This window comes from Apteryx rowi, unplaced genomic scaffold (genome assembly GCF_003343035.1).
Source record: "Apteryx rowi isolate R43461 unplaced genomic scaffold, aptRow1 scaffold_179, whole genome shotgun sequence".
NCBI classification, from domain to species: domain Eukaryota; kingdom Metazoa; phylum Chordata; class Aves; order Apterygiformes; family Apterygidae; genus Apteryx; species Apteryx rowi.
This window is the reverse complement of record NW_020448074.1, coordinates 328,248-354,954: the sequence shown is the minus strand read 5'-3', so window position 1 is coordinate 354,954 and position 26,707 is coordinate 328,248. Positions and strand designations below refer to the sequence as shown.

The window sequence follows — 26,707 nt, the reverse complement described above, 5'->3', positions numbered from 1 at the left end:
GTGCCGCCCGGGCACCTTCACCCAAGCGGGCCCGGAAGCGGGAACGCGCCGCGGCGGGGGGCGCGAGGCCGCCCCGCCCCCCGGCGGCGGTTTAACGGCAGGCTGGCGGCCGTGACAGCGGTGCTGAGGCCGTGGGGCAGCAGCTCAGGAAGCGTCGCGTTCATCACCCCAGAACCTGCTGAAGGTGGTGGGCTCTTTTTCCTTAGAGAAGGTTTATAGATCACTTTACCTTTTCCAGCCAATTTAACATTTTCAAGCTTTCTTGCGACTGTTAGGCCCAGAAGGAAACACTAGCTCCAACACTGTGTCCCCATTCACCTCTGAAAAACAAAGCAAAAGGCTTCTGCACTCACTAAACAGAAGTGTTAGTTACAAGTAATTGTCCTGTTAATAAGCCCATGTCAGTCCAAAGAAGCATGACCTAAATTTCATGGTCATCATAGCCACACATGACATGGGATTTCTCAGGAGCCACTTGGGAACCTTTACTGGACTTCTTATAAACACTACAAAATGTATTTACTTAAATTCCTTCAAGCAGCAAATTCTCTTCTTACCTCAACATTCAAGGTGTCTTAACAGGAATAAAATCAACATCCAAACACTAAGAATGAATTTCACTAAATAAATACAATTCTTGAGGAACAATGTAAAACAGCAGCTCTGTTCTGATACCTTCTAAATCACTGCTCAGTTATCTTTATCTAATTACGCACTTACTAAGTGCATGCCATTTAAAAGTACAGTTTATAGGGTCCTAGGTAGTATGACCTCTTAATATTGCCTTTAGAGACACAAAGATTCTTGTAGTGGTCTTTGATGTAATGAATTGACGTCTCAGTCGTACATTTTCTTCTTACTTATAGATGATGTTCTCTCCCTAACATCAGTGCCAGAATTTAAGATCACAAGTCCTAAATATCCACATTTTAAAACATGAAAGGGAGAGAAAAACTCATGTAAACTGTATTTACATTGACCAAGAAAATGACTAGAAGAATTATCTGAAGGGTTATTCATGTTAAAAAAAAAAAAAAAGGAAGATACAGTCAATACTATTCAGAGCATTGGTTGCATCAGGTGGTTATAGCTTTACATATGCCTATTTCAATTCCAGGACTGAAGCTTGAATTTTATTAATCTTAATTATAGTTATTAGAGAACACAACCACAAAAAAAGACACAAGCACAAAATTTAAGTGCAGATAATTCAGTTTATTGAAGTCCAAATTTACAACTGAAGTTTACAACTTTTTCCCCAAAACAAAAGCTTTGTTTGAATTTAGGAAGAATAAATGTTCTTTTTAATAATGTACAGACTATCTTTTAAATAAGTTAATATCTTTGAAAAAAGAGCAATATGTTCCTTTTTTAATGTTGCAGTGCAACTTACAACTTACACGTCTGTGCAATGTACCATGAGGTATATGCCCAGTGAGCAACACACAGTGAAGTTTTCCATTCATAAATTTTCATTGTAGACACACAAAAAGTTAACAAGTTAATCTGTGATAGAAAAAATGCAGCCAGTTACAGTAATTCACACAGAACTCATCTGAAAAGAGGAAAAAAGAAACCTAACATTCACTGCCTATATAAACTATTGGATCATCTCTCAACATAGACAAGTATAAAATTAAAAATACTGTCATGAAACTGAAGAAATACTGTATTATCCAGGGGTTGAAACCTAGTTTTACCTGTATTAATCTACAGCAGTTAATTTTCTATCTCTGTAGCATAAATGAGCTGAGGGACTTTACTACAGTATCTGTGTAGTACCTGCTCATGAAAGGGCTTAAAGAAAGATGGTAATTATATAAAGTTTCAGAATATTCATGAACTATGATATAACTCAGACATTTTCCCTGGCATAGACAGATAGTTTACTATTACCTCTCAGTTCATCTCACAGCTGATTAGATAAACAAGGCTGAAACATGGAAGATTTACTAATATTTGAAGCTTTGAGACTTCAAACTTCTTTTCAAGATGGCTCTTACTAAAATATTTATTTTTCTTAATGACAGAAAACATATTTTAGAAAGAATCAACCACAACAAAACTCTGTGATAAATAACAGTTCTGCCTCTAATACATATATACATACTGCTTGTAAACAAAAAATGCCCACGAGTCATGGAGTCTCCATGATTTTTATACAAGGCGCTATAGATTTTTTTATTATTGAAAACAGTCCTAGTGAAAGTTTGGTTTATATCCTCCTATTGCTACAGAAATAGTAAGAATGTTTATATTTACAAAGAAACAAAGACCATGGAGACCCCATAGCATTATTTGCTAAAGATTTTAAGTTAGTGGGGTTTTCAAAATACACATTGTGAGCACGTTCAGATTTAATTAACAGTACAGGTTGAACTCCAGCAGTATGACACTCCAGTGCTTTGGTATTTCAACCCCTGAATATACAAAGACATTACTACAGCCTACTTCACAGTTTAATGCAAGTAAAGTGCAAGCCATAGTACAAGGGTGTCATACATTTTCATACATGTAAGCATTATCTAAAAAAGGCTCTCTATACAAGTTTTATTAGCTACTTTAGTAAACTAGACAGAAGTCACCTATGGCCCAGCAATTAATGGTCTTACAAGGATATTTTCTTTGTAATACAGTATGTGTCAAATGTAAAAAGTTTATTAATACTAGTGCACTTCTCTTGTATCCTAACCTGCTTTTTAGATTCTTAAGTTGAAATCCTTGTTTCTCAGTAAAACAGAAGTCTTAACTGGTAACAGGGTCTCACTGTTATTTTGGCCAGTGAACAAGATTTGTTGATTAAGACATACTTGTTTTGTGGTTGTTAGAGCTAGTATGTATAATGTGGTAACCTTATTTAATCTGCAGCATTCAGACATATGCATTTACAGTTAGTAAAAAGATCCTTATTGACACCCTCAGCAATGCCTGAGAATGAGTAATATTCTAGAAATGTGAGGACAGAAGCTAGTGGGCATTTCTGGTCAAATGATATAATTGTCCACATATTTCATCATTTATACAACATTGCTTTCTTTCAAATACTGCTCATACAGTGGCATTAATGCATTCAGCACAGCCCCTATTTGTCACATCTAGTGCTTGTATGTATCTGAATAAAAGCAAACAAGTTACCTTTGTCTCCTCAAGATTGGCCTGCATTAGGCATGAATACATTTTTTTTTTCCTGAAGATAATGTCAGGCAGTAGCTTTTTAAAGTTTTTTATACTTTTATTAAGTCTAGGTCACAGTAGTATATCAGCTATCTTAAAAACTGATAAAATCTTAATATTTATTTTAATCCTTCTTCTAAATATAGAAGTATGGTATAAACTGTAACATGTAGAAAGTAAGCTTCGTTAAAAAATGCTTCTTCATCTATTAGTTATATCAAGAATAGAGAATCGGTTGCCTGCACATTAGTGAATGGAACTGATCAGAATTAAAGTACTATGTTTATGTATTATGGGGTTTAAGGAAATAGTTTTTTTAAAATCAACTGACAAAATAAGACTTGATTTTAAGTAACAATGTATTTTTCATTTATCATCTGATAGTATGGCTCAGGTTTGATTTTTAGATACATATCAAGTTAAAACCCATTGAGAGCCTCAGTCACACAGTGTAAATTCATCTGGGAATAAAGCAGAGGGGGAACCTAGCTTGCCTGAAAATGCTACTCTGAACCTTAGCTTTAATGAGGAAAATATTCTAGAAGGAAAAGAACTTTATGTTACTTAATATAAATGAATTAGCTAATATTGCTCTTTAAATCTTTCCTGTTATTATCCGTTTTTTTGTACTACAGGTAAATAAACATCATTTGGCAATACGGAACAGAGCTTTTCTCTAAGGAGATTATAAGCTCAGTGGTCTAAGGCATGTGGTATGTGGAAAGTTTGCTACAAACCTACACTTCAAAACACAAAGGCATTACTATGACCTGTGCCACTCTGGTCTTCCCTAGAAATGCCCAATTTCCCTATTTTGAAAACTAAGCCAAAATAAATTATCCCTTATGAGCCAAACTTACCACATATTTCTCTAACATTATACTACTGGAACTTGGGTGTACTATAAACAGTATTTTCAGGGCAGAGGCCCAATTATACAAAAGGAGCTATGCTTCTTGAGGAATTTTTCCAGGACTAGGTCCACAAATGCTAGCCCAAGTCTCTATGGAGAGATAAGATTTGCTTATGCTAGTAGATTGGTGTTTAGACTGTAATTAAAACTGTGTGTTAGACATCATTCATAGTATAGTTGAGGGAAGATGATTGGCATAGTAGATCAATGCCTGGGGCTTAAGTTTTGTTGATCAGTTGTGCTGCATCCTGCCTTAGTCCAGTGTCCTGTCAAGACCAAAGGCTGTTTTAAATGACCTACTTCTAAAACTCTTGGCCTAACCACATGAAGAGTTTATCCAAACCACCGCAGCAGTATCAGAAAATAGCTCAGTCTGGCAGAGCTGTGCAACCTCAAGGGGCCAGCAGCCAAGATTTACCAGGATGAGAAGAGCCCCCAGATATATCATGTTGGTCATAAGTACCACCAGGTTTTAGTGGAGAAGAATGTTTTTATTACTTTGGAAGACAGGTGAGACTACGTGATGAAGAATATGAGCAATAGCGTATGTGTGGGCTTAAGTCTGATTTATATTACTTAAGAGAGAGAAGAGATATAAGAATTTTCTTTATTCTCCTCAGATTTAAGTTAAGCAATTTATACCAAAGTCTTCATTTTTCTGTCAAAAGTTTGGTGTCTATCCTATTAACAGTCCAAGTGAAATCTTCTAAAAGTCAACAGTAAAACTCTACAAATTTTAGTGAGACTGAACAATTCCCAGAGCCTCTGTAAAGTAACCTCTTCAAAGCTACCTTTATCATCACTCACAGAACTTTGAATCAAAGAACCTTTATTTTGGCCTGAAAAGCTGTAATTGCTGAGGACAGTAAGAATAAAGCTAATTTGCCATGTATAGCTATCAATTCCATGTAACACTTTGGTATTTGTGAAATTTCACTTTCATATCTGCACCACATTTCTAGCTTAAATGACAGTAGTCCAGATCTGAACTGATCATATTCAGAATTCCCTGCTTGGAAAAGAGATCACATCTCATCTTCCAAAGATCTTCTGAGAGCAAATGATCAGTCTTTCCTTACAGTGTTAAAGCATAATGCAGTTCAAGAAGTGCTCATGATCTGTTTGAGAAAGTAGGACTGTATCAGAAGTTGACAAAACAGTAGCACTGTTTTTGCCAATGAAGTGAAACAACCTACTCTAATTACTGCGAGGGCAAATGTAACCCTACATGTGCTGTTGCAGGGTATGGACCCAATATTTTTACTACCTTATTGGTATTATAGAATTTAGACGTACAAACTGGTAAGAACTTCTTCTCCCTTTGATTATTTCTTGTTCCTATAAATTAGACTAAGTTCAGAAATATTGTTATTTAAGACATATGAAAACGAAAAAATCTAAGATCTCTCAGGAAGTGCTAAGATAGCTACTAAGACAGTTCTCAAAGATCAAAGAACTGAATTCAATGAACACAGAAGGATTAAAAAAGGGAGGGGAATCAGTAGTTTAGGGGAAGCATGAAATCAGTTATATTAAATATATAAAAAAAGCCAGCAACAAAAAGACTATGTTTGTGGAGTCACAGGGGAAGTCTACTGATTGAGTGATCGATGATTGATTTTTCTGCAGTTAAAAATCTACCTAGCAGGAATTCTGAATAAAGACACTAAGTTAGGTAACCTTCATAAGATCTGAATAAATAAAACACATCCAAACACTCTCTCTGTATAATTGCATATTATTAAGAACCATCTTTTATCTAAGCGTTCAGGCAGGTAATCTATCACACTAATAATGTATTGTGTTAGTGCTGTTCATTTCCTTTGATGAACTCAACAGCAAACAAAATTCTTTTCTCACCTAAAAATGTGTGACCACAACCACCAGAATAATTTCAGCTGCACTGTACAGTGTATCAGAGCACCTTTTGGTCCAGGAGAATTTGATTTTTTTTTTTTTAGTATGTAAGCAGGATCTGTTGCACAAATTTTAAATACAGTATCTGTATCAGACTTGGCATTCCAGTTATTTCAAAGATCACAGAACTCCAAACAATATGTGCTACTCTGACTTTGCATATTAGTTTCTATAGTATAGTTTCATTATTATTAGTATCCAGCTACAGCAAGAAGAAACTCAGGTGGGGATGAAAGGGCTATAATATAGAGTTGAGTATGTATGCAAGAAGTATGTCAAAATTCTTGTGAAATGACTTTGTTTTCAATATGCTGACTCACATTTGTGAAACAAAATCTTTGTGCTGCTTACTTTAAAAATATGATTTTGCTTGCTCTAAGATCTAAGCAATGTTAGACAAATCCTTCAAACTTCTATCCTAGTTAATCTTAACTCCATTATAGAAAATTTCGCTAGGGTATCTCAATTCACCTTATGACTATCTTAAATAATTTATCTTGAATATTCATAATAAATCTTACCATATTTGATGAGAACTATTCATCAAGAACAGAATAAAGACTCATGATTCTCAGAATTTCAGAATGACACTGAAAGATTTTAAAGAAAATCTGACCAAAAGCCATTATGATCTTTCAACTTGAGGAAGGATTTTTGTGTTATCTCATCTACTCAATATTTCAAAAATATCTTTTAATTTTAGTGAACAATGAGAAATGAAAATTGAGATTCACTCTTTTTTACTGTTTTATTAACTGTTTTACTATTTGTATTATTTTTGAGAAAGGCATGTTCCTAACTATGTTTTTTTCTCTGTTATTTTAAGCTGTATCTCTACCTACTGTTACAGAAGAGAAACAATTTGATTAATTGTTTACTAATGACTTCACTGAATATATTCTGTGGTCAGTTGTCATTTCTGTCTTTGAGTTACGATACAAAGGCTTTTGAAAGCTATTTTAAAATCTGTTTATTATGAAAGCATAGACCATGTTATGGATTTGAAACAAAATGCATGTTTAAATTTCTTTATGAATATGAAAAATTCAACCCATTTAACTGATTCTGTGACCATTATCACTGCTTGCACTTACAGTATGAATTAGTTTCTAAACAGCTTATATAATTTACCCTATTGCTTGCTTTACTACATAGTATTTTTCCCACATTATATGAAGGATAGTATTAAAATAGTGAAATTATATAATTTTTAGAGATCTGATAGGAACAACAGCTGGAACGAAAGAGTTCTCTGTTAATGCTTCTGCTGTTCAGTTGCACACTAAAATGTTGAGAGAGTAAATACAATTAGATTGAGTTTTTACTTTTTGCATGAATAATGCAACTCTGATTTTGATGAAACCTGCAATGGCAAACTATTGTTCTCTATTTCCTGTATTTTATCACTTCAGGTACTTAAACAGAGGCTTAAGTGCATGCTTAATTTCAAGCAAACCATGTACAACAGGATCCTGCTCCTCTGAAGTCACTGGAGTTTTGCTCTTCATTTCAATACTGCTGTAGCAGGCCAAATATGCCTTCATCTTTCATGTTCTATGCAAATGTTATTATGAATTTGTTGCAACAATGCTATGACTCAGGTGCTAGTGAGATGCAAAGAACTCAAAACAACTGCCAGTAATACTTTCCTATTAATAATATCTTGGAATTATTTCAGATTATTGGTTGTTTAATCACTGCATCCATTGGGGTTCAAATAAATGCCAGTGCAAATGAGAATACAAACCAAATCTGAGTTGTGTTTCTTCAGCTGCTTTGTGCAGACTGTACTAAGGAAACAGGATATGTTCACCTAATTCTGGCTTTGTGAATAATTAAATCTCTTCCTGGATACTAGTACCTCTTTGAGACATAATTTTTTCCCACATTATATTGAATTGTATAAATTTTACAATTCTTGACATATGAAAGACAGTAAGATTAATGTTGTGAAAATGTTTCAGTGAATACTTGTGTTAATTTGTAAGTGAAATGACTTCAACTGTATCCACATCCCCTTTGTTCTGCTTTCTAGAAATATTCTAGCAAGCATATGTGCTCAGGGGAAATTACAAATATGTGTTTGAAATTTATGTTCAGGAATATTCAGAATGACTGATTTTTTTCAGGAATACAAGTATGTACTCCAAAATCTGATTCTTAGAAATCATTCTCATCCAGGCAAGGAAGAGAAATACACTACCTGACTTGTGTGTCTTCTCAAAGCCAATCAGTACAGATTGGTTTTCAAATACTGTATTGAATAACTTCCACCCACTTGCTAATGGGCTACCTACAGTCAAAAATTATTGCCATGCATTATATAATTCTGAATAATTTACTCAGCTCTAGATGTCAGTCTATTACAGAATTTATTTGCTAAGTTCAGGATTTTTTTTCTTTTACTTAATTCTCAGCTTTGAAGAATGAGAACTTTTTTGAATTTTGTGACTCACAGGCTTGTGTCACTTGAATTCACAGTGAAGAAACTATGAAAACCTGCAGTAGCTACCATATTCAGCGCAGATGTTTTTTTTTTTCACCATGAAATACTTCAGATGATATTAAAATCAGTTTAAGTTGCAGCATTAGCGAACAACCAACATTGTTCTGCTCATATCTTTTCTTCTGTGCCACACCTGCTTGCTTATAGTCATTCATGTTAAAGGCAGGCACATTATTTTACAAACACAGTATCTAAATGGCATGTACAGTATGCCCATAGGGCCAGATTGGGATCTGTTTGCTAGATGTACAGTGTACATTTTAAGGCACACTATAGGGATCGAGTTTACATTTTGATAACTCTGTCCTTTATTTGCAAAGATGGTCACTATCTGGAAATGTTGCAAAAATAAATGTTCATCTCTAAGAGTGGCCAATGCATTTATGTTTTCATTTTATATTTTTCTCAAGAAAGATGTGTGAAAATGTGAATTTTAGGGCATTTTAAAAGTAAATTTCAACTACCATGTTACATTTTATATACATAGATATGTTTATATATATATATATATCTAAATATATAAAATGATTGTAGGAGCTCATACTCTAAGCTTAGCTTTAGTACAGTACTTTAAATATACTGGAATTAATTTTCAGTTACACTTCTGCACTGCTTCTTTCTAATGCAGAGCTTGATACGAACATCGGTCGATCATAGCAAACAAAAAATTCAGAAAGAATATTATTGTCTTATCATGCAATGTAGTAGGCATCCTGTGGTGCTATTCTCTTATCCAACCTATTTACAATACTGCTGAGTACATAATTTATAAATATTACAGTGTTTGTCTTATTGGATTTTTCATGGCACCCAGCAATTATTCATGATACTAGTCCTGTCACACGTGAGTTTCAATGAATGAATGTGTATGTGTCAGCATTGGTGCTGAGGTTGCAAGTTCAGAGGCTCCATTTTGTGATTTCAGAGCAGCACTGTACTCACAAATGTCCAGGAAAAACTCATAGTTCTTTAGTTTCCAATCTTTAAACTTCTTTGACGTTAAGTTGGGATCATCCAGAAGGCTGTTGATAACTGTGAGGTCCCCTTCCTTCGCCTATCAAATTCCAGAAAGACACAGCACATGTCAAAGTCAAATTTATGCCACATTTTGTACTTAGGCATTTTATGCCTTCTTTCATTTTAACACAAAGTGTTAGGGAAACTACTACTGACACTTAAATCTTTTACCTACATTTGGGAACTATTACAGCTTAAGCTGTTTGACAGTTCAGTCCTCAGCACTTTCAGCAACACTCCCAAAAAGAGCCGCAAATACTGTTAAATTTCTTTTTTGTTTTTTAGCCAGAACATATTTGCTTTTCAGTATTGTTACTTTCTTTGGAACTTAATTCTTAGCTACAAAGAAAGTCCCATCTCTGGAAACCATTAAGAAATTATACTTTTGTAAGTTCACATCGTTCATATACAAAACTAATAATAAAACCTTACTTTTAAAGTGCTCTTGAGAACTCTGATGTGATGAAGCTTTTCGTTGATAACCGGATCATTACACCTCTTTACAAAAGACTTGCGGAACTCCTGCTTGGTGGAAGGACGCTGCTCTCCAAAAGCTGATAAGCTAGCTTGCTCCAGAGACTTGTATAGCTCTTGCAAACCATCTGTATTCTCTCCAATCTCATTTTTGTTTTCTGAAAGAAAATAAATAAATAAATAAATAAATAACCCCCAAACAAATCCAACAATTCAGACAGAATAAGACAACGTCTCTAAAAATATCAAGGAATACTGCAAATTAGTATATAGAATAACCATCTAACAGAGTCTTCCAATTTTCAATTTGATAAAACAAGAACAGTCTGATCAGCAGCCAAGTTGTACTTTTAGCATTACATCCAGGCATTTTAAATACAAATTCCAGTATAGTGACTGATGCACCTGCCAAAATATAACAGTTCAATCACAAAAGCCCTGCTGAGAATAATGGTAATATTACTACAGCTTTCTATGGCAGTAAAGGGGGTCACAGTCTCTCCAAAAGCTTACCTTCTGTACAGAAACTATTATGCCTTCTAATAAGAACTTTCTCTTCTGTCTTTTCTTCTGTTACTTCCACGGACTTTATACACCCCTTAACCCGGACATCTCTATTTCGTGGAAGGCTTTGACTACGTTGCTTCTGTGGCCTATGAGAACTATGTCCTCTTTGACATTCCGCCAAAGGGAAAGGCCCATCCCGTTCATGATTATGACGTCTTTGAACTGGTAATGTTGCTTGTCTTCGTTTCTCTGGTGACATTCCAGGCCGGCCACTCATGTATTCTGTATCAGGAGGAACAGTCTGAAGAAAATGGAGCCCTGAACTGGTTAATGGGGTCTCTATCAGATCCTGCCATGAACGTCTTTCTCGGTAGGGAGGTCTGCATCCTGATGAGTGTGTGCTCCCTGCTGCATCTTGTCGAGAATCCTCAGCAGAAGAATGAGAATAAGTTGATTCACTTGAAAAGTGCCGACCATGTTTGGGTTCAGGGAATGGACTTGAAGAATTCACCTGAAAAGAAACAAAAGCATCCGACTATAAGACATTATTTTGAACACACCCAATAAAATCATTGTTTGTGTAGAACACTATATGATACATACTGATAAAATGGACTGATATGTGTGTTTTGATATGTCATAATATAAACCTCTCTTAAACAAAACATAACTACCAGTGCGATCTTCTGTCTAAGTGCTATATTTCAACCACTCCCTATTGTTTTGCACATTCTCTGCCCATGAGCAACTCCTGCTGGAAACAGTGCTGGGAACACTGGTACAGGTTTTCTAAGACCTATGCAGCTTAAACTCAGTCCAGCAGTGTGTTGTGAACACATGAAAGCCCCAAAAGAAACCATAAATGGTTTTCCTTTCTTTTTAAGAGGACAAATATTTCAGCTGAACAGAAAAGAAATACTTCAGCATCCAGGAAGATTTTTGATTTTTGCGGGACTGCTGAACTTATCAAATCATTTTAATTAAATTCTGCTGGGTCCGTGTATCATTTTAACTCAAAAACAAAGAGAAAGGCAAAAAAAGTGAAAAAACAGAAAGGGAGGGTCTTAACCTGTATCCCAGTTGATAAAACAGCATCACATGGGTGAAAATCAGTCTGAACTTCACCCATGTGATGCTGTTGTCTCAGTCACTCTTTCTTTGGTTCTGGCTGTGTGAGGATCATGTCATTCATGCTGAAGAAAAATCTGAAAGAAAAATAGAGAACAGTCCTATCTGTGCTTAGAAACATAGATTAATTATCACAGTCTATGTTCTGTATATTAGAAATGTTCTTATCTGTTACTAGAGCCTGTTCATATACAAAATAGTGGGTTTTTTCTCCCAGTTATCAAAGCTTGTCCATACACAATATACCAGAAGTATTTTTATCATCTACTTAACATCTTATGACACTGTTATAGAAAATACTATAACTACAATGTTATTTTATACAAAGCTTCATTTTGTAAAAAAAAACTTACCTCTGAAGAGATGTTCTTAAAAAAAAAAAAAAGTTCATACTAAAACATGATTATTGTGTGAATGTGATCTGATCTTAATTTCCAGTATCCAATATTCATACTTGAAATACAGCCTCAGTTAATACAAACTAGTCTCAGTTAATACAAACTATCCCATTCACCACTTTCTTTTCATACTCTGCAGTGAAGTCAACATTTGAATTCTCTCTCTGTACTGGATGTAGTTTTCCATATCCTACAAAAAATTGTAATAGTTACACTCTGGTGAGATAGCTGTGCAAGGAGGCATTTGCCTCCCCTGTCTTTATAATGGCTTATTTTGGAAACATTCAGTTCTTACTTTGTGAGAAACAGCAGTACTTCATTCTTAAAGTGAACTCCGTCTCTGTTCTGCCTTTAATATTCCCAAACAAGAAAAATGCAAATCAAGGCACACACAAATTTTTTGGTGACCTAGTATCAAATGTAGTATTTATGACTCACTGAGGGTGTTCGATGGTAGATGTCACACAGTGTTGAAGAGCCTTCCTGCTTCAGCGTTAGAGAGCCATCAACATCATCCTGGTCGCTTTCACTCCAGTAATCTGCTAACGAAGAATTCCAGGTTTCACCAGTGGGTTTACTCACAAGAAAGCCTATGCACCATTTTCAAAATATCATTAGCATGCAAAGGTAACCATTTCACAGTCACCTAGGTGACAGTCACTAAGGAACAGACTTCTGAAAATGTCTGGTACCTAAAGACGCACAGATACATAGAAGAGCTTTCAAATATTTTATGATAAGCGTTACAGAAAGCAGGTTAGGCATCTAATTCCCACTATACATAAAAACCAGTTCTGGCCAAAGACTTTCAAAGGAAAATTTTCTTGCAAATGCCAAAGTAGAACTGGGCTAAATATTTAGTTCAACTGTCATCAGATAACAGGTTCTACCACGGACAGTGGAGAAAACATCTGTCACCTGAGCTCAGAAGATGCTGAGCTCAGTGACTGTAACATCTTGAATTACTCTAAGGCGATGAGCAAATCTGATGGCTCTGATTTGGGAGATCATACCTCAGTCTTAACCTAACATTCTGTTTATCATTTGTGTTAAATGTTTCTTCAAGTTATTATTCTAGATTTTATTATCTCTGCTGATGGCACTATTAAATATAGTTCTTAAAGGATACGCATTCTTATGAAACTGATGTTTTAAAAGACACGGCACATATGTTAATAAAGTCAATTACGATACATCCAGCCTTGTTCAAATAATGAATAGATGTGTATACTCTTGCTCTCCTCTCCTAATTATACTGTCAGAAGCATTACCTTCATCTGGATGAATATCCTTGTCATCAGGTGTGTAACCAATTGCTGCGAGGCCCAGACGATTCATCCATCTAACAGAGTAATAAACAAATGAGGAAGAGGGATACTTAAAAGGAACATCTAATATAAATGTGAGGACATACATATTCTAATATAGAAAAGTCAGAGAGAACGGTTGGTCCAAAAAAAAACTGAGTATTGTTTAGGCTGTGAAAAATCATGATTCAGATGTATTCAGTGGTTAATAATTTCAACTAAGTGGAAGATATTCCAGTTTATATACAGTCCAAATGTGGATTCCTATCCACATCTCCTGAAGCATGTTTGCATAGTGGACTATCAGTCTTTCTGCATTTTATTCTGCTGCCTAAAAAACTGAAGAATCACAGTATCAATCTTTCCTATGTCACAAAGAAAATGTGAAACATACAAGCTAACATGTTAATTTTAGCAATGATTTTATATGGGACTTTTAGCAGAATATACCGTGTAGAACAGAGAATTCTCAATTTTGTCTCCACCTTAAATAGAATCAAAGCCTCTCTAAGCTGCATGTACAAAATGTTTGTGTGGAATTATTTCCAGAGACTGCGCAAAAGAGCATATTGCATTTATTCTGAATGCCATTTCTATTAATTTCAAGGCATTTCCTGAAAATACTAGTAAAATACTATAAAAAGAAATACAACGATGGTCATAATTGTATAAAAACCTGTACTAGGAAATAAATTGTATTAAATTTGTATACTCAGAAAGCTAAAATAGACTATGACATTATGCCACTGATTTAGTTAGTCAAGATTGATGATACTGGTATTATAAATTTTAATGTTTGTAGATATGGGATTTCAACATTCTTATTCTTTTTTAATACAAAACCTTAGGTTTCTAAAACAAGACTTGGTAAATTTAAAGTGCTTCAATATTTGCATTTCACATCAGATGTTCTAGTTTCTTACTTTGTTGTAACATAAATTAGTTGGTTCCAAATTATGACTCTTTTTTTCATTAGCAGACTATTAGAGTTTATTTTGGGGAAAGTTCCATTGGAGTTTTTCTTTACTTAAGATTACCGGCTTCTTATACAATATATAATTGAAAGATAGGAAAAAAAAAACAAATGAACAGATTGAAAGTAAAGTCACTTTCTAAAAATAATGCTCAGTAAAAGGAAATTTATCAAGAATCAGCTGATTTTCATCAACAAGGAAACATAAGTAAAGAAAAAAGCCCTATTAATAGAAATCTGTTATGACTGGGATGTATTCTTAACTATTCCCTTACTCAGACCCAACAATTATTTACAATGTCAGTAATTTCCTAGTATATTGAATGTGTTCTCTAGAAGCAGCTATTTTGTTTTTAACACTGCAACATAAAATTGGTTAACAATTTTATTCTTGGCTGATGAATTATATCATGACAAAAACACCTTTTAAAGGCTTCTTATGGGAGACATCAGTAAACAATACATACTGTACCATAAGGACAATTTTTGTGCAGATTAAAAGACGTAAATTAATCAGTATAATTCTTTCCCACTTTTACTAGAACAAAATAAGCTTCTAAGGACCTATGTGAAGATATCATTTGTCAAATGGCATAGTATATGAAAGATAGTATATAACGCGAAGAGGCAGAAAATGAATGAAAAGTCAACTCTGCTAAAAATAGATATAGCTCAGCGTGTATTGATCTAATGCTCAAAGCAATGCTCTGCAGTTCTCAGAGCAATGATCTTCTGCTGTAATATCAGATCTAACACTGACTCATTGTATGGCCTTCAGCAAATCACCCTATCAATGTCATGACTTTCTTAAGTATCCAACGGAGGAAATAACATACTTACTTCTTACTCGCATAGAGTTATTACAAGAATTAGCTTACTTGCAAAACTATAAAAATATGAAGAATTGTACAGTAATATTGCTTTGCCTTTCAGCATTAAAAAGAAGTAATAAAGTAAAATAAAAATGGAAATGGTCATTAGTTTTCACAAATATCAACTGCAGGGTTAGAACTGCCTATGGACAGAGACACATTGTTCATACCAACATGGCAATTACTCATCTTACTATAGTGAAGGAAATAAATTTCCAATGGATTAACAGGCTTACTGAACAGCTTATTTTCTACAGGGCTCTCCACCATAATTTCATTCAACAAAGAACATGCCGATCACTTGAGTGACATCTGCTTCTCTTGAAAAGTATATTATTTACTGCAGTAATTAAAATGACAGCATACCCTTACTCATTATTAAGCATTTGTATTCACTGTTCTTTAACTATTTTTCAGTAACTGTTGAACAAGCTACTTTCAAAGTTATTTAAAAAAGGCTTTTTTAATAAAGCAAGATACTTCCATTTTTATTAAGAAAACAGACAATCAAGCTTATGAAAAAGTTTACCCTGTTGACACTCTATTTCCCTGGAAAGCCTGGCATCTCAGTCATTTGGTTCTGAACTCCGTGTTGCATGCCTTGTACGCAAATGTCAAGTTCAGGAAGGCAAAGGGAAAGTGTGTCAGAATTAGAATCTTTTAAGGCATAGATGGCTGCACGTTTAATCAAAGATCAGGCAGCACAAGACCATATGCTACCCCTGTCAAGCAGCTATAGTGAAAAAACAAGATAATTTGTCTCTTTTGTTTAATACAGCTGTTCCTCTCATAGCACTTTGAATTCCATGTGATCACAAGGAGACATGACATATCCTGGCAGGTACAGGTATATCAGTCTTACATGTACATTCTGGCTCCCTCACTCCTCTTCCTCCACAAAACCTAGCTTTTCTTCTTCTTTCATAAATTTTTGTTCTCAAAGGTAGGTAAACAACAACTTACGCAGTACGCACTTCATGCTAGGTACTACTCCGTGCTTGAGTGGGTTTGAGTCTAGGCCACACAACAAACCACAAGGTTTGCATTCTACATAGAGATTAGCTGTGATGCACATGGAGCTGTACTAAGTGTCCCAAGGATACTTTGCTATATCTTATCTTCAGCCCACTAATTCTGTAGCAAAAAAAATTACTTCTCTGGTAATAAACAAAATAGCATCTTATTTTTGAGTATCATTGTGTATCAGAGAATATACACACAATAACTTTATGACAGACTATGATTTCAAATAAACCCAATAATAAATCCTAAGGAAATCTAGCAAAACAGTCACAGAAACTCATTCAAGTGGAACTTCTCTTGCCAATATTCAAATATATTTACAAACGCATTTGTGGCAGCACTAAAACTACTTGGTCAGGCAAATCAAAAAGGACTAGTGATTGTTGAGAGAAGCTTGGACTTTGAAGCTGTTACTTGAAGGAATCTATAGAGATGCTATTCAGATATTCTCTTCATTAGTCAAACAGGGCTGCAGGATTTCACTCTACTGTGACCTTGTCCTATTGATTTACCATATTTCTCTAGATAATTCTCCAAAGTTCCTGGGCATCCACTTACAGGCAACTACTTGTTGCTGCATGCATCTACCACTTCCCTTACTGGCTATGACACTATATATGCTCCAGCAGGTGCAACGTGGTATTCCCCAGATCTTCTTTCTACCATTCTTACAGCAGTACAGGTCAGGGATGGACTAGCTGCAAAAATAAATCCCAGCCAAGGTTTCTTAACATTTATTGCATGCTATGATTTTACTCAGTGATTCAAGCTTTTAGCTTAGTAAGTAATGGACGGCCCCAAAGAAAGCACTGGGAGGGTTTTTTGAAGGGATAAGGCAATTTACTTGTGAAATTATGTAATTCTATTTTCACATACTCTTAGAGGGCTTCACTAGGCACGCTTGAGAAATCAGATCAAATAGGCCAAACAATACTGTTAAAGGTCCAACTTATATATGCTTACATATGCTACTTATTTCTATTACTAAAAACTTCAGATTTTACAGTGTTGACTTAATAGCTCTAGTATAATGTCACAATATATAACTGTAACACGTTTATTCATCATTGAGGGGAACAACGCTGTTCTCAAAAATTTTGCTCTATTAAATGCAGATGAACCGTTTGACTCCCAGAAGAATTGTATCAGTTCAAAATGGTATCTTAAGTTAATTTTATAATATAAGCTACCACAGAAAACCAATACAAATCCAAGCCCCTGTGTGTTAGGGATAAATTCAAACCTGAAGGCTAACTGAAGGGAGGAAAATAAATTGAAGAAGAGAGGAATTAGGTAGCTAGCCAAAACGCTGCAACTTTAAAAGACTTCCAGCTCTGTACTAGTACTTCCTGGTGCAGTATTTTCGCCAGACTGAGCACCGTGGAACAGCTATACTATTGCACTATTCACTCCCACATACTCCATGGATTCATCCCACCTCTGGGGCCTGCGACTAATTCTGATCAGAAAATGTTTCAGAGGTTCTGCAACTCACAAGCTTTTGTGCATGAACAATAAATTCAGCTCTGAAGGGCAGGCCTGAAGTGGTCTTAGATACGGGCAGTATTTTTCCTACATTTGAAACAACTTCTCTTTATATGAGCATAAAGAAAGAAGGGGGAAAAACTGCAGTTCCTGTTAACTTGCAACAGGTAAGTTCCATTTCAGAGATTCCTTTCTGAAAAGCATCTTTCATATTCCCCAGAATTTTCTCTTTGCATTTCACTGGATAAGGGACAGGAGAGTAAGAGCTCTTCAAAAACTTTTTCTGCTCTATTTCTTAAAGAGCAACTAAAATTAGGACAGACAGATCTGAAATGATTACTCTTCTGCTCACTTCTCCAGGAATTCTAATAAGGGCATGTGTCTGAAATTTTTAGTTGCAAAGATCTTTTCTTAGGTGTTATCTTACTTGTGATTGAAAACTGAAGTAAATTAAAACTGTAGAAGATCCATTAACATGGGCCCACTGCCTGAACCGACAAAGATCTGTCAAGAAGGAGGCTAATATGCCCAAAATAAAGAGACAGCTGACTGAACTTCAGTAATAAAAAATGTGCTGAATATCTGATACTTAATTCTAGCAAAAATAAACAGGACGGCTTAGTGAAAGCCTTGAGTAACTTGCCTGGCTGTATTCCATACATAAAAATACAGAGGATAGGCACCCTGAATTTTGCTTATCATCAGTAGAGATTTAATTCAGAATCCTCCAATTTTGAAACAGTTTCTCATTAAGAGAAATATCGTAGTACAGAACGTTCAGGTCTTGAAAAAAAACCTGAAGTGACCACTATGATATCAATCTATCACTCTATGTTTCAGTGAGTAAGAGACATTTGTATTTTTGAATGAATACAAAAATTTTGTGGGAGTTATTTATATTGCAAAATTAACCCAGTTATTCAAAACGTTATCAAACTATTCAGACTAAAAAAGCAGCAATAGTTTTTATTTAACATTATTTAACATTTATTTAACATTTGACTAGACTGTCAATCCACTGCACTGCCTACTTCATTCACATGGAAATAAAGTAGAGAGCGTAAAATAACTAAGTATTAAATTCAGTGCTAATTTCCTTAAAAGTATTAAACCCACAGACAGGATGTGCACGGTATGATAATCTGTGCTGAAGCACTTTATCAAGGAGTACCACATGACCATGACAAGAAAAAAATGAGTTCATCAATTTCATTATTAATTCATACCTAGGAATACTACTGTGCTCATGTAGACCCGACAGAGCAGCTGAGCATTAATTTTGCAAATCAAAGTCTGTCTGTAACATGCAACACAGCAGGCAAAATTCAGCTGCAACAGAATAACTCTATCTGCTTCAAACAAATCCATTACTACTAACTGGTATATAATTCCTTCAAAGTAACACAGTATTAAAGGCAGATTAAAACATTCTGGAGTATAAAAAGGAATTTAGTGAATCTGAAGTAAGAAAGTGAGTAACAACAGCTGTCAAAAGAAAAGCTGTTGGTAAATGCAGCTGAAGAAAATATATGTGCTCTCTGCATAATGAATAAAGAAATGCTATGTTGTTCTTCAGATTAGAACTACTTCACTTGTCAGTGTAAAAGACTTACACTGCTATTGCCATGGAAAATTCAATTAAATGTTGTGGTGAACAGCAGAAGTGCAAAGTAAAATGCAGAGTATTTACCCTATATCCTCAGAACACATGGTTAGCACTTTGTTGGGAAGAAAGAGATTTGGCAAATTAGTATTTACAATTTTCATCTGTGAATCTTGCTTACTTATTTCAAATGTCAGATCACGTATCTGGGTGAAGGAATTCCAGGAAGCACAGACAGACTGGAAGGAATGCCCAGGAATATTACAGAGCTAGCATAGTAATCTGTCAATTGCGTTGGGCACTGGAACTATGATTACTCCACAAGAACAGAGCATTTCTGAAGGAAAAACGCTACAAAAAAAATACTTCAAGGGGAACTTCACCCTTATTTGTCTTCTCTAATGTGAAGCAGACCCAAATGTTAGAAAAAAGGCTTGACCAAATTCCAAACTAACATGTCAGTATGATATCAGGATAGAACCTGGCACCTTTCCAACTGTTACTCTTCATGGAGGCTGTCATAAAGACAGCTTTGTTGGCTGTCTCCCCAGTATAGGAAAGTCATTGAATATTGCAAGGGCAGTTTATCAAATGTATGTCAGGGCCACCTGATTTTTCTTGAGTCAGAACATTTTATGGTAAAATAGAAAGATATGATCAATGGCACTTCAATGAATCATAGCTATCAAAACAGCTAAAATTGAGGAGAAATTCTGTTTTTTAAAAAGTAACACATGATCCTCACTTCAGTTTTGGATCAAGCAAAACTCAGCCAGATTACACAACTGAACAACGGAACATTACTAACACTAGAAAAATTAATTTTCAGCAAATTTATATCCTAAAAATGACATAGCCAGCCATAGTAAGATACTCCTGAGTACTGAACATCTTGTTTAAGTAAATGATGAACTGGCCTGAGCTGGCTCAATACACCGAGTCTTATACATCAATACAGTGTTTCTTGAAGGGCTGTGTAAACCATGAAATGTAAACTTTACATTTAGAAGCAATTTCTAGACATTATTGTTCAGAAGATAAAAATCCAGCTATATCCTGAAGTAGTTCTGCTTTTCTAAGTCTGCAAACAGAAGGAACTAACAGGCTATAATTCCAAGTTTCAGCAATCTGCACAGTGAAAGATTTAAGACTTCAAAGTACATCAACTTTGTTGCATGTGTGCACTCTCCTGCTTTTAACCTCAGCTGGGAATAAACAAATCTCTGAAGTAACAGAGAGGAGGCAGACTATTTGGCTCTGCCTTTGAGGATCAAAGGTACCTACCCACCTTTACCTACTTCTACCTTAATCACTGAATCACAGGATAGAAGCACAGAGTAATTTAGGTTCGAAGAGATCTCAGGAGGTCATCTGTTCCCATACACCCTGCCCACAGGAGAGCTAACTTTAATGTTGGATCAGGTTGTTCATGGCCTTGTCGGTCATGTTCTGAATGCCCCCAGCCCATCCAAGCACATTTAACAACCAATGGCAGTGCCACCAATTGAACTTTGCTAGCCTTTGTCTCTCACTGGAAAAGTGATGCAGTGGATCCAACACCTCTAAGATGGTGCAGTCTGATTGCCCCATGAAAACGAAGATTATCTCTGAAGGTCAAACACCAACGTTGCAAATGATTTCACTGTTTTTAGTTTTAACAGAAAACTCTGATTATGCTGAAAACATGAGATGAGCTAGAGAATTATTACTTTTCCATGAGGAAGATGACATGTTCTGCTTACCTTCAAAGAACCAAATCTGAAATATCAGGTTATAATGTAAAATCTCTTCTGAAATAGCATGAGGTCATTTTCCTTAACAGTGTTATTTAACTGATCAACTGAGTGATAAAGTGACAGTTGAATAATACAGCTCTGGGATAGTATCACCTACTATTAAATACTATCAATAGTAAGTACAGCAAAAAAAACAAGTGCAAAGCAAAATCTGGTTGAATAGCAACAGCTGGAAGCATAATGAGAATAAAGAGAATAGAAAAAATCTTGACATTTTATAAAAGTTTAAATATTTAATAAGGTACAAAATGCTGCGGTTTAGAAATCTGTTAACACCTCACAGGTTGTTTAAAGACATAGAATTTAGAAAAAATCCTGTTTACAAAGTATGACCTCAGAGTTGGATTGGGGAAAGGAGTCAGGAAGATGTAGTACCAAGGAATACAGCAGAAGCAGGATGTGCAGCAGGGAACTGAGGCAGAGCAAGGGAGAAGATTTAAAACGAGAACAAGCTATGTTTTGTGCTATATACATGCTGGCTGGCTGCCCTTATGAGAACCTTTTAGAATAAGCAGATCTTACTCTTAAAATCCACAGAGACTACAGATTCATCATATAATGACCCCATAGTCATTAAAAGGGAAACTTGATACAGATCCATTTGTAATAAGAAGAATGGGGGACTTGATTCATATTTCTTGTGTTGAAGGGTTCAACACACTCATCTAATCCAGATCCAGATACAATTCTGAATTAATTGGGATATCCCAATACCCATCAAAATTTTTTTGGGGGAAGTGGCCTCAGTTGCAGAATTATCAAAGATAAACCCAGGCACTAACATTTCCTGTGGTACAGCCACTTCTTCCATAGAGGCCAGTCTTTTGGGAACTAGTGAGACTTGAGTTATCTTTGCATGTACTGACTAGAGTTTCAACATGAAAGGGGTGGGAGGCTCTCGCTCTACCAATCTATATCTTTGTTTTTAGGACATTCTTCTGGAAGTTCTGGATGGGTGGAAACACTATTTCAACCAAACACACTGAGGGGAACTGAACTGCAGGTCTCCCCCTCATGTATTTTTAGCAAGTCATCCATTTATCAGGATTTCATATATGAATTTGGTAGTGCTACCTGCAAAGAGGTGAGCACTTCTCTCAGCTTTGCCATTTCTGTAATCTGCAATGGGTCTGATCTATCAACGAGTATTCTCTGAGCGTGTTTACTAGGTAAAGCTCTTCATGGAGCTTGCGCAAAGAACACTTTTCCTGTATCTCCACTGGAAATCAGGCAGGAGATAGGTGCCCAGTTGCCAGACTAGTATAGTTCTGGAATACACAGAAGCAGAATTTGGGGACATGGAGATTTTGAATTAAAAAAGGAAAACGCCTATTTAAGTTGAGGCACCTTCAGAATCAGGCATTCTTACTAGATCTAACTTTAAATATTTTAAAATTTCTTTCTGGTTTAAAAGAACATGCCATTTTAAAGTGGAGCAATATTTTCCTTAAAACATATAACACACCTAAAAACGAAACAAATAAACATTTTGTGTTAAATGAAACAATACGATCAAACCAAATCAATTTTTGTCTTTTTATTCTGGCATGAAAAGTGCATTTCATTAGTTCAATTCCATTCCTCTTAAAAAGTAATCAAATTGCTTCTCTCTGGTTTTAGGTAATGTCAAGTTACTGTGGATCATCACCAGAGCTAATTAACTATCTTATCCCATCACATGGGCATACCCTAAGCATGAGCTTTGGTATATATGCATTGTTTTTATATAATAGAAACATTTAGCCTGCAACATTAATAAGGATAGTTCTAGCCTTGATCTACGAAAGCTCAGAAGTGTGATAAACTTTATGCCCATTAAAAAACAAAAATTCTAATGAATTTAAATGAGGCCAACACAACCAACATTACTAACATACATTTACAAAGTTGTGCCATGTGGCATGACAGAAAACCCCAACAAATGTAAAATGAGCCACAAAATGTAATACTGTAAGTACTTAAAATCAGTGGTGGACTAAGTGAATTATACTGAGAACATTATCAAATCAGCAATACACTATGCTTCAAAAGCATATTTCTAGGTCAGATGGAACATTTTTTTCAATTATTAGAGTATTATGATGAAGAATATATAACTTACCTATTCATTTCTTCAAGACAGTCTGTTGCAAAGTAGAAGCTCTTAATTTTGGGGTGGCATGCTTTGAAGGCACTGTAAAATAAGCACAAAGAAGAAAAAAAAGCCTTTTCTTTCAAACAGTTTGTCTATACAGATAAATAGGATTCACCTGCTCTGTGATTCTTCAGCATGTTATAGGTTCCATAGCTATTTTGAAAATTCAGCCTGAATCTCTTGCTGAATAGACTTATAGACACATTTCTACCAGTCTGATTACATCTACATTTGTGAGCTAACTGGTACTAGTTAAAAATTTCAAAAACCCTTGAATCACTTAGAAATGTAAAACCTTTCAATAACTACTGATACTATATATCTAAAAATTACTTGGGTGAATTTGTAAATGTTATTGAGTGTATTTAAGTACATATTACTTGCATTCCAAAGGTCAACTATTCTAAGGGAGTTAGAGTTTGATCCCATGGCCTTTTCTCTTGTATTTAAATGGCTGTGGGTTTGTGCCCTACTCAGACAAGGGAATAGAGGACTGGCAATTTACTGGGTTATAGCTGTTCCCTATCTTCACAGTAACTTTGTATTAATGCATAAGACATATGCATTTAGCTAAAATTTTATTTTACATTAATAAAGGATGAAGAGAAGGAATACAAAGATGACAAAACAGCTGGTAAATTCATGCAACTGGAGATGACATTAGAAACACAACACTATCCAATTCTCTTTACTTAATCATAAGATGCTAAGACATCTAGAATAAATTTAAATAAATGAATACGTTTCCTAAATTTGATACATTTTAAAAATCCTTAATCATAATCTTTGTTCTATTTGAACTTAACAGAAACAATATGGAAAAATTCTAGGGAAAATAACAGGCTGGTTTGCTTTGCCTGGAAGTAGATAATAAAAGTAGACCTAACTAAGTATTCGCTCCTAACTCAAGCAATTGCTTTATCATCTTAAGCTAAAATCAACCGTATCTCCGGCACTTTTCATCTTAATCTTCTAGTCTTTGCAGTATTTTTTCTGCAATCAACATGAGACAACACCAGTTAATGCAGTTAAACTTCACTAAACCCAACAGAATTACACTGAAAATGCTGTACTAATTTTTGTACTTCTATCAGCCATGCACTCAATTTCTTGTCTTTTACAGCAAAACCTCCTGTGTGACTGAAATTTTTGCACTGAATTTTGAATTGCCTGATATTGAATTTGCACTGAATTTTGAATTGATCATGTCTTCATGCTCTCTGCAAACTTTGGTTTAGGGTTCAAGATCATCCTTTTTATATCATCCTCTTATCATGCTCCTTGAATGTTTTTCATTCATGCATTTTATTCTGCTAAAGAACTCATCCCAGGTCACCAGAGAGCTGGTTATTACATATCCATTAAAGTACAACTTTTCTAAGAAAAGATTACTGTTTCAAAGTACATGTCCCTATTAATGTAGGATATTCTTTCTTTAAAAATTCACTTCCTTTGTTTCAACTGCTTCATGATTAAGTGGGCTTTTAGGCTGGGAAACAAAAACCTCTGGCAGTCCTTATTAAAAGACTCAGGTGAGAAAGCTAAAGATTTCATCATCAGTGAAATCACCCTGCAAGACAGAAGATGATAACTCTGCAAATGGATATGTGACAGTAGAGAATTCTTTTTTTTTATATCATTGATTTTTTTGGTTGAGTTTCCAGACTTTGATGACAATACTAAACATGCAAGGAAAAAAACCTTATTGTACAGTTATCAATACCATTTACACTACACCTCTTCCAGCAGCCCTATGATTTTTTTAAACTGTGTCATTGTTAACATATAAACAGGCCACAACAGTCAGCCCTTCCAATTTATGTTCATGCTCAACAAATAACTAAAGCTTGTCACATTTTTCTTCCTCTTCAAAAACAGCATTTTCATGATTATCGGGTTTCTGTTCATTCATACCATCCACATCTACAGTTTCTTTTACGGCTTTTCAGATCAAAGCCAGGTATTGCATGCACAAAAATTCAGTCCTCTGATGATACCTGTCTTCCCTCTTTAATAACGTGACAAAGGACCATCCTACTAACTTTTGATAGCCTACACAACTTTGGAAGTTGTCACCTGCCTTGTTCATTATCAGCGCACTGGCTTTTATTTTACTGTTTTTCAAATAAATTTTACTGTCTTTTTGCATCTTTTTCACTTACAGAACATTAGGCACTTTTTCTTAAGACATCACTTTGAGCAACTGATTCAAGCACTAAATATAGAATCATCTGAAAGATGCTTTCAGCAAATCAATTTTTTAACTTCATAGGCAGTGGCCAGTGGAGGCAATCTTTTGCTATGGAAATGTAAGTAGTATATATATATTTTAACAAATATTATATTCTGTCAGTATAAGGGATTTTGGCTATCAGAAACTAGAATGAAACTAAAAGGAATGTATCCTAGTATCTCAAATCATAAGATGAAAACTGTGAAAGCAAGGAATTTACCCTCTCCTAGCTGAAAAATAAGTACCAAACCTAGGCTGATAAAGAAGATTAATGAGCATCCAATTCTTTAAAAACAAATTAAAGAGACATCTCTCACCAATTCACCTAGGTGCATCTGATCCTGCTTGGGCAAAAAAAGACTATATAGACTTTTCTGCTTTATTTCTGTCCTGTAAATCTATAAACTATAACTTGCTATGTCCTAATCTGTTCAAAATAGGGAGAGAAACATCATGGTCTGTAACAGCACTTCTCAAATAGTAACATTCAGAAATATATTTTTTTTGATAGTGTATCTCGCTTTAATCTGCTTCTAGAGTTCTTTGTACTGAATTACCTGGCCTGTTATAAAAAAAGAACAAAAAGAGAGGGAAATGTGATACTCATAATGCTATATAAAAGCATGCAAGGGAAGAGCAACATTAAAATTATGTTGTAACGGAAGTGCTGCACAATAAAAACTGGAAAGAGACTTGTCTGCCCAAGTCTGAAGAAGAGTAGCCTGGGTGCGCGCGCACACACACACACACGTTGAATTTCATAAAGTTCCATACAGACAAATATGAAGTTATGCACCTGGGCTGGAACAATCCCCTGCAACAGCACAGCCTGGATACTGACTGGCTAGACAGCAGCTTTGCAGAAAAAGACTTGGGGTCCTGGTAGACAACAAGCTGAACAGGAGTCAGCGGTGCACCCTTGCAGGAATTAAGGGTACCTGCATATTTGGCTGCACCAGAAAAAGCACAGCACCTGTTCAAGGAAAATGATTACTCTTCTGTATTTGGCACTTGTGAGGCCATGTCTGGACTACTCTCTCCAGTTCTGCATCCCCCCCCCCCACCAACAGAGAGACATGGACAAACTGGAGAGAGTCCAGCACGGGGCTGCTCTGACAATGAGGGGGCTAGAGCACATGATGGACAAGGGGATGCTGAGAGAAGGGAAGTTGCTCAGCCTACAGAAGGTAAAGTGGGAGAGGTGATTGCTGTTCTCAGTTACCTAATGGGGGGGTTAAAGAGAAGAC

At 35.4% G+C, this 26,707-nt stretch overlaps 1 protein-coding gene across 1 annotated transcript in view; it reads right to left on the bottom strand.

Moving 5' to 3' along the window:
- Positions 1-6,755: 6,755 nt before the first annotated feature.
- Positions 6,756-26,707, bottom strand: part of LOC112963831 (connector enhancer of kinase suppressor of ras 2-like) — a 254,744-nt gene continuing 234,792 nt past the window's right edge. The window contains exons 19-24 of the mRNA XM_026061261.1: positions 23,195-23,266; positions 13,306-13,376; positions 12,473-12,576; positions 10,515-11,019; positions 9,960-10,159; positions 6,756-9,564 (exon numbers count right to left, since the gene is read on the bottom strand). Of these exons, the coding sequence (XP_025917046.1) occupies positions 9,349-9,564; positions 9,960-10,159; positions 10,515-11,019; positions 12,473-12,576; positions 13,306-13,376; positions 23,195-23,266 (1,168 nt within the window). The 3' untranslated portion in view covers positions 6,756-9,348. The remainder of the gene's footprint in view (positions 9,565-9,959; positions 10,160-10,514; positions 11,020-12,472; positions 12,577-13,305; positions 13,377-23,194; positions 23,267-26,707) is intronic.